Source organism: Protopterus annectens, chromosome 13.part0 (assembly GCF_019279795.1).
Source record: "Protopterus annectens isolate FY-2018-M chromosome 13.part0, PAN1.0, whole genome shotgun sequence".
Classification (NCBI taxonomy): Eukaryota; Metazoa; Chordata; order Ceratodontiformes; family Protopteridae; genus Protopterus; species Protopterus annectens.
Genome location: NC_056747.1, coordinates 185695789 through 185715945, shown reverse-complemented (window position 1 = coordinate 185715945; position 20157 = coordinate 185695789). Strand labels below are relative to the sequence as shown.

Genomic DNA, 20157 nt, shown 5'->3' with positions numbered 1-20157 from the left:
GCTGTGGTGGAAAGTTACAGGTCAGATTCAGGTAAGTGTGCGATTGTGTGGATGAGAGTGTTAGGGTGGGTTAGGAGAGTTAAGAGAGCAGGTGAGAGTGCGATAGTGACAGACCTTAGGGTTAGGGTTAAGTAGGGTTAGGTGTATGCGTGTGGATTTCGGTTTGGTGTGCTTGTGTTGTGTGTTTTGGATCAGCGATTTTCCCTAGGAAAAAAAAAATCACTGATAGACAGTTCAAGATTGTAAGCTTTCGCTTACATAAGGTCGATCAATGTTCGCTGATCTAATATAGACCCTGCGCAGAAGCTGCAGCTAAAGTTTTAAAATTGGCATTAATGTTTTATTCCATTTGTAGTTACTCCCATTTCTGTATTGGCGTTCACACATTTAAGCAGATGTGTTAGCTGTGCATACCAAACTACTGTTCAGAATATTTTGGAACATCTCCATTTTTTTGACACAGAGACACACACACACAGAGACACACAGAGACACACAGAGACACACACAGACACACACAGACACACACAGACACACACAGACACACACAGACACACACAGACACACACACACACACACACACACACACAGACACACACACAGACACACACAGACACACACAGACACACACACAGACACACACAGACACACACAGACACACACAGACACACACACAGACACACACAGACACACACAGACACACACACACAGACACACACACACAGACACACACAGACACACACACAGACACACACAGACACACACAGACACACACACAGACACACACAGACACACACACACACACAGACACACACAGACACACACAGACACACACAGACACACACAGACACACACAGACACACACAGACACACACAGACACACACAGACACACACAGACACACACAGACACACACAGACACACACACAGACACACACACACAGACACACACACACACACACACACACACACAGACACACACACACAGACACACACACACAGACACACACACACACACACACACACAGACACACACACACAGACACACACACACAGACACACACACACAGACACACACACACAGACACACACACACAGACACACACACACAGACACACACACACACAGACACACACACACAGACACACACACACAGACACACACACACAGACACACACACACAGACACACACACACAGACAGACACACACACACAGACACCTGATCTACTTACCGCATAATTTCATCCTCCTTCACCCTTCAAAACAGTTTCAGGACTATGCCTTTGTTCCATTGTTTTGTAAACTGCATTAAATGCATGTTCAGTTGTGCTACATTTTCAGCAGGAGAAAACTGAAATAATGCCCAGATTTCACTCCTCCGCCCAACAGCAAAAGCTCTGTGAAAAACCAGGACATTACAGCTAGGAGTAACTTGGCAGCATAATTAAATTTCCCCAAGCCTCTTTGTACCTACCCACATAAGTAGATGAGAACTACAGGGCATCATTATGCATATCAACTGCTCTGATAAGGAACAGCCAGAAGTGTTAGACCCACAAAGGGCTGCAAAAAGAGTGTTGCAATAAGATGAATCTCAGCGTTTCACTGCAGCCCCTCCCAAGGACTGGCCAATATACAGGAGGTCACCTCACAAAATAATTGCTGCAGGAATTCAGGAAAGAGTTGGGGGTCTGTTGCCTATCCAGCTTGTAGACAGTTTCCATCAGCTGTTGGAGAATAACCAATTTATCTTCCTCCAGATTTTGTAGGAATGGGTACCCCTTATATAAAATTAATGAAAAAAAAAAAAAAAAAAAAGGATACAGCAAATGAAGTGCCTTCTTCTGAAGTGGACTTGCCTCAATACCTGTAATGTGTTAGTCTTGGTTTCCATAAGCTTTCTAGAACCCTCAGTCTTGTAAATTTCTTCCACCTGCAAAGCTTTAATGTACCATTTTTCTGGAAAAGTGCATAGGGATATACCCTTTAGGTGCAATAAGGCAGAGTTATTTCTGCCAACTACCCCAAACAAGGCTCTAGTTATTACAAGTGGCCTACCAGAGTGGCAAAAGGTTATTTCATACAGAAAATGGCAACATCCCATTCCAAGACAGCACAATGTCATGAAGTGACAGCAAGTATGTCAGTCTTACCACTCTTCCAGATCACATTTGCGTGTAACTGATTTCAGTGAGGACTTCACAGTATTCTTATCAATTTTAGACTGCAATTCTGCAACAATGAAGACCACTTGTTAACGCATTAACTGTTATGGCAACCTCTGCAGAGGACTTCCTACCTACAAGTTCCCCATCTGCATCTCGCAGAGACTCTTGCCTGCAAATATGAGGTGGAAAGGGATTTCAGAGATCACTGCCCTTTTCTGGAACACAACTGGTATCACAGTGAATAAAGACATGCATACTGGAGTTCAAATGATTTGCAACTAATATGCTACCTTAAAAAAAAAAAAATCAACCACAAGTGCAGTCTTCCAACTGAAATCAAGCAGGACTCTGCACAGAACTTCAAGAAACCCCTTCAAAATGTACAGCCAGAGAGACAGGTAAGCATTTTAAATAGTCTTCTCTACAGATTTATAGTAGACCACCCCACCTGCCCAGAATGTTAGGTGGCAGTGAAGACAAAAATCAAAATGCCAGTGACTGCTACAAAAATAAAAGTGGGCACTAGTTGTGACTGCTTTGTTTTGGAAAAAACTTTTCCCCTTAGTGTGGGATGACCATGGACTTCATCTCTTCTTTAACCTGGGAACTGCCTGGAACTGCCTGGATTTTTTTTAGTGGGTCCTAAAGTCAAATTTGTATGAAAGCTGAAAGTGCATATGGTTATTAAATTTTCACTTAGTTAAATGTTTACCTCAGTCTAATATTTTTACTTTTCTTTGCATATAAAAAACAAAGATTTTATTTGGAAGTGTTTCTATACAGTCTACTGTAGTAATACTGCAAGTACAATAAAACAGTACAGTAACTGTTACTACACTACAGTAGTACATTCCATACAAAATGTATAGAAAACTTACCTAAAGCTTCACTTCATTTGTGGGGGGTGCCTATGGTACAGAAATGAGTTTTCCACTTTCCTGAACTTTCAGACCTCTGCCAGACCCATCACCTAGACCCTACTGAGCTGCAATGTCATTTGCCCATTCAACTGTACAGTATCTGCTTCAATACTGTACTTGCAAGAGTGGTCTTAACCAGATTACCAACACAGCAATCTCTTAACCAATCTGAGATCTTTTTTTCGGTGAAGATGGAAGTAACTGCTCTAATAAAATGTGCCAGCAGCTTCACAAATGGGGAAAAGTAAAACATAATTCTTCATTTTCAAGGTAATATCTGGGCAACTGTAAGGCCATTTTCATATCAGACATTAAGGCAGCCCATTATCTATGGGTTGTCCTCGTGTCAGATGTCTGTAACCAGAGGACCACCTGTACACGTTCAGGGTTGTGGGGGACTTGTCCCTACAAAAAGTACTTTGGAGTCTTCACCCTCGCTTTTCAGGCATTTGTGCTTGATGTAGTCAGTTTTCTCATTCCATGTTTCACAGTAAAAACAAATCACTCCATACCCATCTTTTATAGAAACACTAGGATCCAGACAGCCTTAGATGGAATAAGTTGCATTTGCAGCAAGTAGAACAAAACTGACAAATTACATCTATTGTTCCAAGAAATCCAGCTTAAAATTATACCTTAATATCTTCAAATTCCAAGTATACAATTTTCACTAAAACCATTCCTGTGGCATCATTTCTTTAAAAAAAAGAAAAAAAAAAAAAGCACAAAACTGTTAACAGCTTAACATGTGACCACTCTCCAAATAATCCAAATAGCTTTGCAATTGGCTCTAAAACATTTTTCTAAAGACTGAATGAGACAGAGAAAGTCTGCAGTGGTGGTGCTGCGGTAGCATTGTCGCCTCACACTAAGACATGGTCCTGTTCGATTCTCAGCTAAAGCATCTTCTGTGTGGTGACGTGCGTGAATGGGCATACCTTCGATGAAGGTTGTGCATCTGGGTTGGCAACTTTGTATGTAAAAATCTACTGCCATCATTAACAAACTGGAGTTCTGCTGTGGTGACCCCTAACTGGGAAAAGCCAAAAGAAGTCCCAAGAAATCCAGCTTGTTTCAACACTCTCCACACTATTCTTTCAGAGACTGCTGTGAAACTGGCTAGATACCATGGTAAAGCATCACTATGTGCAGCTGTCATACTTTTGCAACAGTATAATTTTGCAAAGTTCATTCCGGCAAGACATTCTTTACATGATTAGAAATTAAGCAAATGCCAATCCCACGTGATCTTGTGTTCCAAGGAGCACAACCATTGCAAGGAGCCCAACTATAAGAAAATGCACTGAACAGTTTGTTTTGGTGCTCAGGAAGCAAGTGGGACACAGAACTAGAAGTGGCAGGATGACAAGGACATATCCAATTAGAAAACCATGTCCTCCTCAAAATACAGAAGAAAAAGTAGTTACATAATTAGGGTCCACACAGCCATATGCAGAACCTACAAATAATGGAATGCATACTTCAGAAGGAAATGGGAAATAAATTTGCAGAAAGAATGTTGGACAGATTCTAGAAAACAAAACAGGATCCCTAAAACAGGCTTCGTACAGTAAAAAAAAGGCTGGATAAGGGGGTGCAAGAATGGTGCGAATGCATTAGAAACTACAGAGATCTGTTACATGCATATGTACAATGGAGCAAGTACAACTGAGGGGGGGGAGTAAAATACATACCCTTAAATGTTGGTGACTGACATGAATGCAAATACCACAGATCCAGACAATTTTTTGATGAACTAGGAAATACTGAGGAACTAAAAAAAGATATCTTGTAAACTTACATTTGAGAAACTGTCTTGCAAACAAGACTCTCCCTGCAATATTAGTTATAATTAAGCCAGCTCTGTACTTAAATGTACAGAACTGTTAACCATACAGCTGGAGATGGTTTCCAGAGGAATCCCAGAAATGATCTAGAATGTTAGAAAAGGGTCCCACTTCCTTGCACCCTGAATTGGATAGAATGAGCATCAGGCTGATGAACAAGTGAAACTGGCAAGAAACAGTCTGAAAATTAGGACAGATTAGAAAAGGAATATCTAAATCCAGTCAATATAGAACCAATCCAGACAATTCCATAAGGAAAATTATAAAACCATTCTGGAAAGCTTAATTAGGATTGGTAGGATACAATTTCAAGAGTTACATTTCAGGATTCAGAACAAACCAAGTATGTTTTACAGCTAGTTCATTAGAAAAGGCACAACTTCAATATTCACAGCAAGTCAAACCCATTATGCATGAAAAACAGTATCTCTCTAAAGACATCATAGGTGGTTCATGCCCGTTGTGGGAGCTGCCTTGTCTCATTCAAGCATACAGAGCTGAAAAAGCAGATCACATGCAGCACTTGTGCTCAACTGCTATACTTAAGACTCATTTTGCATGCACAAAATGCTTTCAACAAAACAGGTATGCAAAACACTACTTGTGCTGGAAAGGTTCTTCAAACATTCATAATTTATTCCAAGCCCTGGGGAACTGCTGTTAGCCAGAGAATGGGTTGGCTCAATACCTGCCTGACAGCATGTCTTAAATGGAGCACAATATATACAAGTAGCATAATATCCACTCAGATTTACAATCAATATGAAGTAGAGGCCAAGAGAGAAGACTACACAGACGAACACTGCTAAAGCCATTTCTCGTGTCGTCCAAGGTTGTCTAGGCCTGAGCTTTAACAATATATAGGAATATTTGTAATCCAATTAAAACTGTAATCATGACTTAAGTATAAGCTTGAGATCTGCCACTGGACAGCCAACCCCCACCCCAAGTGGTAGCCCAAACACCTGCACATTTACTGTAGAGAAACAGTGTCATTGCCACAACTGCCTGAGGTGGCCATAAGGAAAAAGTAGATCAGTGCCTTCTAGAATGCCTGGATTTGTTGGTAAAGTTCACAGTGCTCATCTGTTACTACAAACTCTGGTATGCATTTGCTGACCAGAGTTGGCCGTTTTCAACATGTAAGAAAGCAGTGACTGACACTTGCAGGTATACTGGACTAGAGGTCCAAAACTACATTAGTAAGCAAGAGGATTAACTTTGATTCTTGCTTGTCTGGGGTGGTAGAATGACTTTCTTCTGAGGTCAGACACCACTTTCAAAGGGAGATAATCTGGGAGTGATAGAGAATGGGACTTTAAATGCAAGTCAATGGAGAACCAACTCATTCTCAGCAATTCATGCAAGCTCAGAATGGCAGAAATACTTGAAGTATCAGAAGGGTTGGGAAGGAAGCATCTACACAGAGGCTCTACCCTGACAACAGGGACTACTTAGTTGCTTCAATACAACACTATTAAAAAACAGCAAATCCGGATCAAATGAGACACCCTCCCTTAGGGTACAGATTTCAGCTGGGTTTTGTGTGCTTCACTAAGACAATGAATAGCAACTCCTCTACAGGAAAGTATCTGATAAACACATCTGCCTGACCATTATAAAATTTACTCGTTGTGGTTTTAACTAAATGGGTCTCTAGACCTGCATGGCACCAGTTGGTGGGGGGGGTGAAGTCACACATACAGCAAGTTCTTACAGAGTTTCAAAGCACGCAGTATATAAAGTCATGCTCTAACTTTAAAATATGCAAGTTCTGAAAACACTCACCATTTATTTGGAGAGGCACTGATTCACTCTCAAGAGGCACTTCACCTGAGCGATTGGAATTAATTTCCTTATTTACTTCTTCTACACAGCTAGACTCAACACTAAAGCAAGAGAGGAAGAAAGAATAAGTAGGCAAAGCAACTTTTTCCCCCTGGTTACCCTACATTATATATGCACTCCCTAAAAGGTCTCATCATATTCCTTAAATGTTTAATGGTGACATCTCTAAAGAAGCTTTGCTACCAAGTTTATGGCTCCCATACAAAACAAAACGTTTAATCTGAAAAAAAAAAAAAAAAAAAAAAAAAAAACTTATACAGCCGTAGAAATGTCTTTCAATATTCACTTTTGAGGTTTACACCACTGCTGTAATCTGAAATGCAACTTTAAAAACTGAAGACAGGAGAAGCATTTGTATTCCTGAAACACAATAGACAATAGGTTAACTTAGACATTGCCAGATTTTAATCCATCCTCTTGCCAAACACAATCAACTCCAAGAACTGAGACCATATGCAGGCTATGACTGACTGACCTAGAAAGCACTTCAGAATTAGAGGGTACAGTGGATATAGAAAATGTACACAGCCCTGTTAAAATGCCAGGTTTTTGTGATATAAAAAATGAGATCACAATAAATCACTTCAAAAACTTTTCCCACCTTTAATGTGACCTATAACCTGTGCAATTCAATTGAAAACTAAACAAATCTGTTAAGGGAAAAAATATAAAAATGATAAATGTAAAGCTGGTTGCATAAGTGTGCACACCCTCAAACATACTTTGTTGGAAGCACCTTTTGATTTACATACAGCATTGTCTTCTTAGGTAGGAGTCTCAGCATGGCACAACTTGACTTGGCAATTTGCCCACTGCCCACTCCAAGTTTGTCAGACTGCAAGGGCATATCTTGTGCACAGCCTTCTTCAGGTCACCCCACAGATTTTCTATTGGATTTAGGTCTGGGCTCTGCCTGGGCCATTCCAAAATTTTGATTTTCTTCTGGTGAAGCCATTCTTGTCGATTTGGATGCATGCTTGGGTCATTGTATTGAAAGGTGAAATTCCTCTTCAGCTTTCTAGCAGACAGATGGTTTTGGGCCAAAAGTGATTGGTATTCGGGACTGTTCATAATTCCTTCCACCTTTACTAAAGCCCCAGTTCCAGTTGAAAAGCAACACCAAAGCATGACACAGCATGCTTCACTGTAGAGAAGTATGTGAAATGTTTTTGCACCAAGTGTACCTTTTGGCATTGTGGCCAGAAAGTTCAACCTTGGTCTCAGACCATAACACATTTTTCCACATGCTTCTGGAGACTATGTATGGTTTTGCAAATTTTAGCCGGGCCTGGAAGTTTCAGTGTAAGAAATGGCTTCAGTCTTGCAACCTTACCCCATAGTCCAGACATACGGAGAATGTGCAAGATTGTTACATGTAGTACACAACCAGTACTTGACAAATTCCTGCAGCTCTTTCAGTGTTGCTGTAGGTCTCTTGGTAGTCTCCCAGACCAATTCTTGCCTTTTCAATTTTGGAGGGACTTCCAGTTTTGCAAAGTCACTGTTGTCACATTTTCTCCACTTTGAGAAGTCTTCACTGTATTCCATGGTATATCCAACTCTTTAAATGTTTTTGTACCCTTCTCCTGACCAATACCTTTCAACAATGATGCTTTGTAAGCTCTGCGAGCCATGGCTTTTGCTGCAGCAGTCAACTGAGTAAATGTCAGGAAAATCCTACTAGGACAGATAAATTTTGAGGTTAAATCAGTCTAATTGATGGCAGGTGTGTACCCAAGACTGAATGCTGCAATTAAATCAAAAGGGGCTTCAACAAAAGTATGCTCAAGGGTGTGAACACTTATGCAACCAGCTTATTGTATGTTTTTCATATTTTATACCCCCCCCCCAACAGATGTGTTTACTGTACAGGTTATAATACACATAAGGTGGAAAAATTTTAGAAATTTATTGTGGCCTCTTATCACAAAAACCTGGCATTTTTAACCGGCGTGTGCACTTTTTATATCCACTGTATATAGATAGCTAACAAACAGTAATGCAGGTTGCACAGGATAAAGATAGGATATTGATAATGCAGGTTGCACAGGATAAAGATAGGATATTGATTCAGACCCCAAGTAGGGGGACAATTGGGAAAAGGGGGATAATGGATTATGGACAGCCAATTGTTCAGACTACAAGTAAAATTACCTACATGTAGGAAAACAAAGTTGCTGGTATGCCAATATTGCAGTACTTTGTAGCTGCAGTTTAGGACAACTCCCTTAGAGGTAAAGGGATCTCATTTCCCTTTTACAAGAGTGCAATATTTACATACCTGACTGCAGTGTCTTGAACTCCATCACATAGATAGTGATATGAATCTTGCAGCTGGAGATGTGCAACAGACATATTTGGTTCGGAGTTTCACTATGAATACATAAAGAGTAAACATTCACCAAGGACAAAATGCAAAACTTAAATGAACACCATTAACAAACATGTGCAACTAGTTAAGAGAAAGCAAGCCCATTGGCTAGCCAATAGTAAACAATACAAGGAGTTAGTGATGCACACTAGAGTGGAAGCTAAAGAAAAAAAATATATACATTTGCTGAAAAAAGAGCCAGCATAGTTACAAGATGGACAATGCACTGTTTCTATACTAAACAGCTTTACATGCCAATTACAACCCAGTTTTAATGGCAGCAAGAACAAATTCTAAACAGTGGAATTAAAAATTCTATACACTTTTCAAATGTATACAACAGTCTCCTTTCATAAAGGCTTAAGAACCAATTATCTTTACTCATGCAATGAAATGAAACTTTCTTCCCCCCCTGGAATTCATAGAGGTTACAAATAAATTTATTCCACTAGCTGCAAGTCAGTACTCAAAACTAGCTAAATTATGTACAAAAACAGCGCCAGGCACTTGTAGGACACAGTAAACCAAAAGGTTATGATGACAGAGTAATTTTACATAAAGTCTGGCATCTTGCAGAGGCGAGGGTAGAGTCTAGAAAATGTTAAAACTTTTAAGCCGTCAAAAGCATTTTGGCAGGAGTACATGTATTGCATGGGTCAAGGGATTACACTACTTGGCATCTCATCTAGAACCCTAGGCTCAGATACTATACCAAAACATCCAATGTTAGTGATCCATGTTCAGTTTCATAATTTACGGTAGTTTGCTTCCTCATAATTCTGCGAAATACCCGCAGACCTCAGACATATTAGGCATTCCACTAAAGCTGGAAGTTTACTATATGAAAGCCATTCTAAGGACTAGTTTTCTAATGAAAACTGATATAGGAATTCAGAACCCTTGCAAGGATTACCCTAGAGTTCAGGAGGAAGTTCAGAGAATAAAAAATGTCGATGAGGCTCCATGCTGTATAGTAATCCTGCTCCAAAAGAATTGGACCCAAGGTTATGGTCCAACTTATGTCTCTGGCCACAAACAGTATCGTACTCAATTTTGCATTATGAACTTTCACTTTACCATTGTCCTATCATAAAATAGGAAGAGTGAAACCTTTGTTAGAGTAGACATTCTGATGGACCTTTTTAATATTGTACAGTCTGAATTATGACCAATATACTTTCATAATTACTCTGCACATGTATCTTGTCAATTTTTGTTCACCATCGCATGTTTATTGCTTTCTCAGAGAGAGACGGGTCGAGGCCTGGCCGACATTTTAGAGAGAATGTTCAAGTGATTCACCACACCACCACGTATGCCAGTCACAGTCTCTCTAGATTTTCTCCGTGGGCCTTTGCTGAAAGGGGGTTTCCACCCAGCCTACCTTTCCCCAGTCAAAAGAAGAAATTCGGTGAAAATAAGTATGGGAAGTCATGAATAGTATGGGTTCTGCTAGGGTACAATTTCTTTTGCTGCTGATTACTAAATATTCTCTCTAAACTAGTCAATGCATTACTCATTTTGTGGTCACACTTGATCACTACTGGTTCACAGCACTGCACGTTAAAAAGAGTGGCAATATGTAATGTGTTAGTGCAGGAACGAATTGTACGCATTCATTTAAAAAATTAGGTACGAATAAAATCAGCAATGGAGCACATTTAATGCCCCTCCCAGAAGTTGCATCTCACACCCTCTTGGATAAAAGAGGAATTTGGTGCATTGTTATAGTTTTATACTAAATCACCCCCCCCCCCCCCCCACACACACACACAATTTTCTGCATGGGGTTAGTGTCAGATATTACCCTCTCGATGCAATGCCACCCTCCTACTTTTGACACCGTACTATCACAGGTCTTCATACACACGATCCATCTTTGCTTGAAGCCCTCATTTCCTCCTGCCTTCCTGTATCCCACATCTTGCCAGGGTTTCTGCCCAAACCAATGTAATCAGTTTTGACTTTTACTGCAATTGGAGCTACTATGGCTTCTGCTCTGATGTCCTTATTTCCTAGTTTGTCCCACAAGGTGTGTCCTACCACCTTGTCCCAGCACAACCTCCAACTCGTTTCACCTACTCTGCCTTTAATGCCCAGGTTTCTGTACCTTATAGTAGCACTAGTTGCTGCACTGTTGTGTGCACACCATTTTTAAGCTTTATGCATTTTTCTATCACTTGCAGAGCAACTAAAAAAAAAAAAAAAAAAAAAAAAAGGGGGGAAAGAACAGAATGGAAGAGGCCAAGACATCTGGATGTCAGGCTACAGGATGGAATCATTCTCAGGTGACTGATCAGTAAGCAAACAAAGGGATAGGGGGAAATCAGTTTTTAGCCAAATCTAAAACAGAGGCTGCTGTTAGTAGGGCATATAGAATAGTGCATAACAATCAGATTAGAAAATATAGGGAAGAGAAGCATTTCACAAGGAAACAATGGGAGGGCATATGTATGGCTTGCAAATATGCAAAGTCTAGGAGATTTAAGATTTTTGTTTGGAACGGTTTGCATAGGTATTTTTATACGCCAAGGAAGAGGTACCTGGAAGCTTGCATTCTGGTAGTGTAACGTGTCGACAGACCATTTCCCTATAGATTACCCCATCACAAATGTTGGGTTTGACCAAATGGCTGTAACTAAGGAAAGGAATCTTGAAAGCCATGAGACAAGTCAGAACTGCCTACACATAGAAAGGCATTAAGTGCTTTTCTGGTGGCTGACAAAAGCAGTTTCTAGAAAATTGCAATCAAGGTTTAAACTGTACTTGAAAGCAGTGAATACTGTAACAAAACGGGACGGTGGATCTTATAGAAGCATGTGATGCAACATTAAGTTTTTATATAAATACACATTTGCCTAGGATAGGGAAGTGGAACGAGCCAGAGGACAGTGAATGGAGCAGATAGCACCACAGTAGTAGGTAAAGCCATTGCCTGAAAAAATGGTTTCAAAAAACACTTGGCAAACTAATCAGAACTACAGCTTGCTGAATAGGAAAGACTGCAAAAAAAAAAGTGACCAAGCTAGAGGACAACTTCCGAATACTGTACTGGGGCAAGTTCCCACAACAGATTTTATAAATTACAAGCATTCGGAAGTTACCATACCTACATTAGGTCAGATTTAAAAATCAGGAAATGCAACACTTTGTCCTGCAAGTTCAGATAACTCTGGTGTTCAAGCACTTCCTTTCCTCGCAAGGAAAACTGTACACGAGAGGAAGAGTAGGGATATTAAATATTAAATTGGCTAAAAGCAGACATTTTGCAAAGTTTACTCCTATTAAAATTTACGACTAAACAATCCAGACTACAGCAGTATTTAAATTCAGCAGAACACATTGACTAGTGTCAAACTTTTACCATGCAAGGAAAATCCGAATTTTGCAAAGCATTTCGGTATACATCTCAACTCCACGGCCAGACACTGAAGTTTATTAAAACTGCATGCATGTTTTATACGGGCTTCTAGTTTAATCTCTAATGTGATGCAGTGCATTAGAAAGCCTCGGGCCAGAACACACTGAAAGATTCTGGGAGGCCAAGCACTGCATTTTTTTTTTTTTTTTTTTTTATTGTACCCATGCTGCTTCCATATGGTGAAGCACTGCACTTTAATTGTAGGACCTACTTTGTAAAAGGTACCGTTACTTGTAGATTAATCTGTTCCTTTGACAGCGGTATGTCTACAACAATACAATTTTGAAAAATGGTCCAACAGGATGACAGTATTTTATTACAGTAGCTAAAAACCATGTATACTTGTGTAACTTGCAATGGTTATGGGACAAGCTCATCTTTCTATACAACACAGATAGCAGTCACCAGCAAGGCTTGCAGCTGTAAGAGTTAATGTAGAAAGACCAGCTTTCAATAATGGATACAATTCTTAGTTGGGTGTAATAAAGTTGGTTTTAATTGCCAATATTTTGTACCAGATAATTTTGTGGAACACTGACCGTTCCAAGTCTGAGAGACAAGAGAAACAATAGCTGTAAACTATCCACAAGAATTCGTTCAGCAATATCCATGTTTATGGGGACAAAGTGAAATACCTGGTATGGATTAAAATGGATTCTATTATGGCAGCCAAGGATATGTAGGAAGACGCAAGCAAGACAATACAAAAGTTGAGAAACTGAAGTCTGTTTTATGGATAGGATTCAGCGAAAGTGAATAGTCCTTTTAAAAAATATCCAATCTGTATAACTGGAAAAGTTGTGGACAGAAATTAAGAGCTGAAAGACTATCTAGAGTGTGGAAGAGGGCAAGAGTCAAGTGGGATAAGTTCTTTCCAACAGAAGGTGGTTTGGGACTACCTGATTTGAAGGGGTATTTCAGACCTGCACAGTTAAGATTCCCATACACAGCACAAGCAGAACGGGGTTATGAAATGGGCATAAGCTAAGGAAATATGGAGACTGGGTTTTGAATGCAGATCCTCAAGGAGAAGGAACCTTAAAGAATGTTAAGCAGCAGAAAGTATTCAAAGACTAAGCCACCACAGGAATAAAGGCGATTTTTGCCAAGAAATGACTGCAATTAAGGGTGCAGAGAATAGGCAAGAGAATGCTGGAGTTTACAGGAAAAAAACATCAAAGGAACCAAGCCAGTGGCAGCAAACAGAGAAAGTTGGATTGGGAAGAGGCCAATAATTAATTCTGACTGCAGGCTAGAGATAGCCTTCCCCGATCAAGGAAGGATTCTCAAGTAGATCCAAGTAGATGCAAAGAGAAAGGAATATGGAGCATCTTAAGTGAAAGACCTGCACTGGAAGAATTTAGTAGAATCATGAAAAGAAGCTGTTAAAGGATACTAGGAGGTTCTATAAAAACAAAATACTGCACAACTACAGGAAACAGAAGTAGTCAGAAAGGACTGGGAACAGAAACTGTATAAGCAAGTCAAAGAAATAGATTTGTATAGCTCCCAAATGTGCAATAAAGTCTACACAATTTAGGATCTTGCTTGTTTACACCCCAAGCAGACTCCAAATGTTGGAAGTGCGATGGGACAGAGGTAATTGGGAACGTTTGAATGTGAATTAGTAGACGCCAATTCCCTACAGTCTGTCAAAAATACAGGATGAGATGAGCAAACTGATGTAACCAAGGAATTTTGATCTGCAATATAGAAGTCAAAATTGCCTCGACATTGGGCTTCAAGTTGAGGTCAGTCAAAAAGATTACTAGAAAATGGAAATCAGTCTAAACCAACTGTACAAGTTGCGAATATAAAAGCAATTAAAAGGAATTTGATTTTTAGAAACTGGAAGTTGTGTGAATACAAGGGAAGGAATGAGGTTTAAAGGAATGCATGACTTGAATGAGTTATGTACTGTGACAATGACTGGATAGATTAGCTATACAGGTTACCTAAAAATACATTTATATGGTTTTCATAGTGTAATAGTCTACCAATGGAGTGGTAGAATCACTTGGGGAGAAAACTACAAATACATTCTGGATTTGTCCAGAATACAGGAAAAATTTAGGAGCATGAACTAAGTTAGCAAGACCTTTGCACTGTTAGACAGCAGCACTGCTGAACAGCATGCTTCTCAAATTTAAGAATTCTGGAGAAATCCAAAATTAAAGATAACAGTGCAAGTCAGGGACAGTTTCTGTATCAGAAACCTGAAACTTGCCAGGCACTGAATGGAAGGAAGAAAATTCAGCAATTTAGATATTCTAAATCTTAAAGAGGTATAGGGCAAACTTGAGGAAAAAAAATTCAGGACAGCAGAGATGTTTGGACAAAGGCATAATGAAGTGCTCCTCTGTGGAATTAAATATACCCAATGTCCGAAAAGCACATGGCATCACACACTATGGCATCACACACTGGCTAAACAGTACACTACAGCATGTTCACTTTACTGCACCTTCATATTCATGGGATGCACAAAAAGTTTTTGATTAGCACCAATTCCTGTACAGCAACAAATACAATGTACAGTAAGGTCGGTCATTCAGCCGATTTAGATTGTTACACAGACCAGGATTTACTACTTTTCACATCTGTTCTTTTACAATGTATGCCAAAAATGATAGCTGCTTACCTTTCATCTGAATACAGCTGCATTTATTTTGTCTGATTAACTGCTGTGTTCTGGTTATGCAAGCAATAATGCCAGACAGGGTGCAAGGATAAAGAACTGCCCAGAAGTATGCCGAGGCCCAATGCTGCAAACATATGGCCTCTACTCCCCTGAAAGGGTGTTCCACAATACATCCTGCAGGGCGTTATTGCACTTAGAAAAATGGGTAGTGTTAAAAATGTTTGTTATAGTTCCTCTGTTGGTTTCAAACTTGTAGTATATACTAGCAAATCATTGGGGAGCTGTAATCAGAGTTACATTTGAGTTTGACCATTATTGCTGTCTACTTCTGAATTACTCTGCGATTACTTATCAGAAACATTTACTAAAGTCTACATTTATTCACATTGTTATGTAAAAGTCTAGATCTCAGTGTTTATTGTGCACAATTACAGAATGGGTGACCCATACATAAAGCACCCTGACTGGAGAACAAATGGTTCGCCAGCAAGGGGTCAATATACAGGTAAAAAAAAAAAAAAAGCACTGAAAATGAGTTCATTGAATCATAAAGCTAGGACAGTAAAGAAGCCAATGGTTGCAACAAAAGCAGTCAGGGCAGGTGTTAGCATTTTGGGGGTCTCCTATTTAAGTATCACCATGCAACTGCCACCCTTCTAAAACAACCTTTTAATTCATGCTGCTAACGTTTAGGTGTAGTATGCACAGACTGACCTGTAGCTACAACACTATTACATTACAATAGGCCTGTGTACCACAGTATGTTGGCCCATCTCACAAAGGGACATTTATAGTTACTGGCATGTAACAATTATCCATTAGAGTGTGTGTACATGGAGTTGTAGTCCTCCCCTAGGTTTCCTCTCATCTAGAGCTCCCCACATGCACATTACATTTTTCTTCCTTATCTCACATTTTGGTTTACTCTCCAGCTTTGCCAATAAGCTGTAACCTTCTATATGCTCTGAACTGCATTTTAAAGTTTTTTTTTTTTTTTATTTTATTTTTACACAACCTTTTCAAGGAAGGCTCGAATAGAAGTGAAGAGAATGATTACAGTAATGTATTTTGCTTTGTTGCTCCTAGACAGTATAGTGCCCCCTACACCTCTCTCAACCTCTTAGTGCAAGAAATCTGGACAAAGCCTGATGTTATGGAGGGACAAAAGCCCAAAAATAGGGACATTTTAAATATTGCTCTTAGAAAGTTGCTAGAAAAACCATGATTACTGTTAGCATGCATTTTCAGAAAGTCTGAAACTCAAATACACATCAGTATTTAGTGGCTGACCCTTAGCTCATCTCAGTGATGTCACAAAACAAATTATGAGTAACAGACATGAGGGAAAATCTGGGCATTCTGCAAATATCTGTACAGCTGAGAGGTATGCCCCTACACAAAAGCTACAATAACCTTTGTACACCTCCGAGGTCTGTGAGAAAAGTAAAACAATGACTGCACTGTCTTCAGCCCAAACAAGCTATAATGACCTCCTGTGCACACCTCAACATCTGATGAAAATTTGACAGATTAAAATTAAACTACACAATCTCCAGCCCCACACACACACACAACCTAGAGCAGCTTTCTGTGAACACACATCTGAGAAGGGTTGGCTTTAGAATGGGAAAGCAGAGGTCATTATCAGCTTTATCCCAACAGGGTTATATAGCTTTGTTCACGTTAGTGTATAATCAGGCAATTAATACATTTTCTCCAACCAGCAACAGCTTTTGTGCCCCCCCCCCCAGTCAAGGATGATTGAGAGCCCCCTGAATCCATTTATACAGTCTGGAGAGTGGATGCCACTAGACTTAGAAGATCCAAGTGCGAATGTTCTGTGATATTTTATGCCATACCTTTGAAAACTAAATGTAATGCTCTTGTACATGCCCTGGCATCATTTGGTGTGCACACAGATCACTTTTTTTAAAGACGCAAGCATAAGCTATAGCAATAGCTGTTTTGTACTTATTTCAGCAAATAAGTATACAGTGCAACACTGGTACTGCCACACCAGATCAGTGGCAGACGTTCAGCAGTCAAACAGCAGCAGGGGTAACTCGCTCATTTACCTCACTGAGGAGTAATGCATACCTGTCGCTGTCCCAGATTTCAAAGATTTTGTTCAAAAATTTGCTCTGTCCATCGTATGTTGCTGTCAAATCCTTCAAAATTGCAGACAAATTCAAATTTTAAGTTCTTACTGGTCAATGCTAACAAGTCTAAAATACTACTATTCACATCCACAACATCTCTTTTGATAAAAATAACTTCCAAGTCCTTAGCCAAAGCAACTCTCCAATCAAAGTTGTTCCCTTTGCCAAACTACTCTAGCTACAAATTAACACCCAAGTTAGACATCCATATTCAGCAAAATAAAAAAAACACCAGAAACTAGGCATACTATACAGAACCACTTTCTACTGCTACCTGGCATACTCTGGCCTCCTCTTACCTCCTTCCCTACCTTCTGTACAGCACCCCACTACTAACCTGTCCTCTTCCGTCACTTCCAAACTCTAAAGCAGTTAATTTCTAAATTTGCCACCAAAGCCAAACATTCCACTCACTGTTACCCTCCAATCCCTCAATTTAGAATTCAGAAGTTACCTGGACTTCCTCCAGCCGACTACAGCACAGACTAAATTTAATCCAACCAAATCCCCTGCTCCAACATCCTTCCCCACACACCCCAATAGAACTTTGCTCTGAACACCAAAACTTACTGTCCACAAACCTAAATGTCCTGCTGGACAACTTCTCCTTCTGTAAGAAATGGAACTCTCCCTTCCATTCCACACCAAGGACAATGTCAAACAAACTTCAAAACTCAGCTTTACACCTACCTCTCCTACAAATGGAAATGTAACTGCATTCTCCCTATTCAGAGCTCTAACAAAAGCTCCTGGGAGGGTATCCTCCAGAGTTCCCAAGCACCTTATAACTGGCTATAATCTTCTATAGCCAATTCCCATAGGATCGCTCACACAATCAAACTGGACATAAGATTTGTTAGATTCTGAGCCTTTATTCTGCCATTTATAGCACTGGCAGAATTCTTCAAAGAAATTGAGAGTTTCAGTAACTGGCATTCTGCCAGTTTTTACAAAACTTGACACAGAAAACCATCTGTGAAAATTGGAAGCATCAGTTCTTAAATTCCAAGGTTTGCACCAAGATCAAGTCACTGGGCCGTTGATCTCTAGAGCTTACTTTGCTCATGTTCATAATTAGCTTTATCCTATTAGGGTAATATCACAGCCCTGTTCAAGTTAAAGAGCATAAGGAAACGAATACATTTTTCCCCCTCTTCATTTTCCCCCAACCAGCAACAGATTTTGTAGGCCTCCACACAGTCAAAGATGATTAAGCCCCCCTGTAGCCACAGGTATTTGCAGGTACCTACAATGGCTATATTGTTTTAGTAGAAAGAATGCCCACCAGTAGGGTTTAACTAAGCTAGGGCCACTATATCAGTGGTAACATATTTAATGGAATTGTTAAGCCTGTTACTTGATAAAACACTAAAAACTGTTTTATAACCAGAGATATTTCTATCTCCTTTAAAATTCAAAGATAAGAGTTGTTACTCAGCTGGTTTAAGTGTACAATGATTGCTGTATTAGCCTTTGTTGGTTTGACAGACATGTTGCAAAATCTAAAAAGAACTTGCTGTGGTTGGGGGGCCCCCCAGCAACTGCAGGGTTCGCTAGTGCCTAAAGCGGGCACATGTACCTCTCAACCTCTTAGATCAAGAGATCTGGATAAAGCCTAAAATAAAAAGGCAGGACCATACCTCTCAGCTACCTAAATTTTTACATAAAGTCCAGATTTTTTGTAGTCTCAGATTGCTCATTTCTGGCAAATTGTGCAGGACTGGAGTCAATAAAAATGGCAACATACATTTGAATTTGACTGGTTTAGAAAAATGTATGCCAATACAAAACCTAGAATTCTATGAACTTCAAGTTTATAAGACCAATATTTTAAAATCTGTCCATAATGTTAGACCATTGTGCCCCCATTTCATAATTTGGGCAGACTTGAACTTAAAGGTTGAGAGGTATGGGGAAAGGGGGGGGGTCAGGAAAAAAAAGGCACGGACTGCAAACATTGCCAATATAAAAGATTTTAGCATGCATTTTGAAAGAAATACTGAACTAATATCCAATTAGAGACTTCAGTCCCCAATAACTGCCAATAAGCCACAAATTAGTGCGCGCAAACACCAGCATCCCCTTTCCTGCCTTTTAAAGCAACACAACACAAGCCAGACCAGACTAGCCTGGCACACAATCACAACTATCAAACAGATTTTGTATGGCAGCAACAGCTTAAACAGACGCACTTCAAAAAGGCAGAATAGCAACATTTAAGTGCAAACCACCAGCTACTGAAATCAATTTACCAGTTACAATATAAATAAAAATGTATACAATCTTATAAATACAGACTACATACCATTTATGCCAGATATTACTTGGGAGTAGCCAATATAATTATTGATCTACTTTTAGCTTACCAGATCAAACTAGCAGCTGTACACTTGCACAAAAGGAATTAAAGTTTGATCTTTTGTCCCAGACATGTAAATCCGTGTATACTTTGGAAGCTAAGCAAATCGGCGATAATTCCAGGCATCTCTCTAGAAAAGCAGCCTTTAGGCATTTTTGTCCGTTTATATTTACATATGCAAGTTACCAAGATTCATCTTGAAGGCTTACAGCCTAATCCAATTATTTTCCATTACCGCCTTTACAAGTAATGGTTCATCATGTACAATATCAAATTGTTTCATATTATCCAAATATCTTTGCCACCAAGCAACTACAGTACTGCCTTTTCTCATAAAAGGCCAGATGGATACACTATTTCAGGCTTCCCATATACTAGCATACCTCTCAACCTCTTGGGGGGGGGGGGGGGAGACCTGGACAA

At 39.7% G+C, this 20157-nt stretch overlaps 1 protein-coding gene across 1 annotated transcript in view; it reads right to left on the bottom strand.

Annotated features, from left to right (window-relative positions):
- Window positions 1-20157, bottom strand: part of LOC122817693 (long-chain-fatty-acid--CoA ligase ACSBG2-like) — a 394569-nt gene that overhangs the window by 303335 nt on the left and 71077 nt on the right. The window contains exons 2-3 of the mRNA XM_044090763.1: window positions 9065-9156; window positions 6724-6824 (exon numbers count right to left, since the gene is read on the bottom strand). Of these exons, the coding sequence (XP_043946698.1) occupies window positions 6724-6824; window positions 9065-9138 (175 nt within the window). The 5' untranslated portion in view covers window positions 9139-9156. The remainder of the gene's footprint in view (window positions 1-6723; window positions 6825-9064; window positions 9157-20157) is intronic.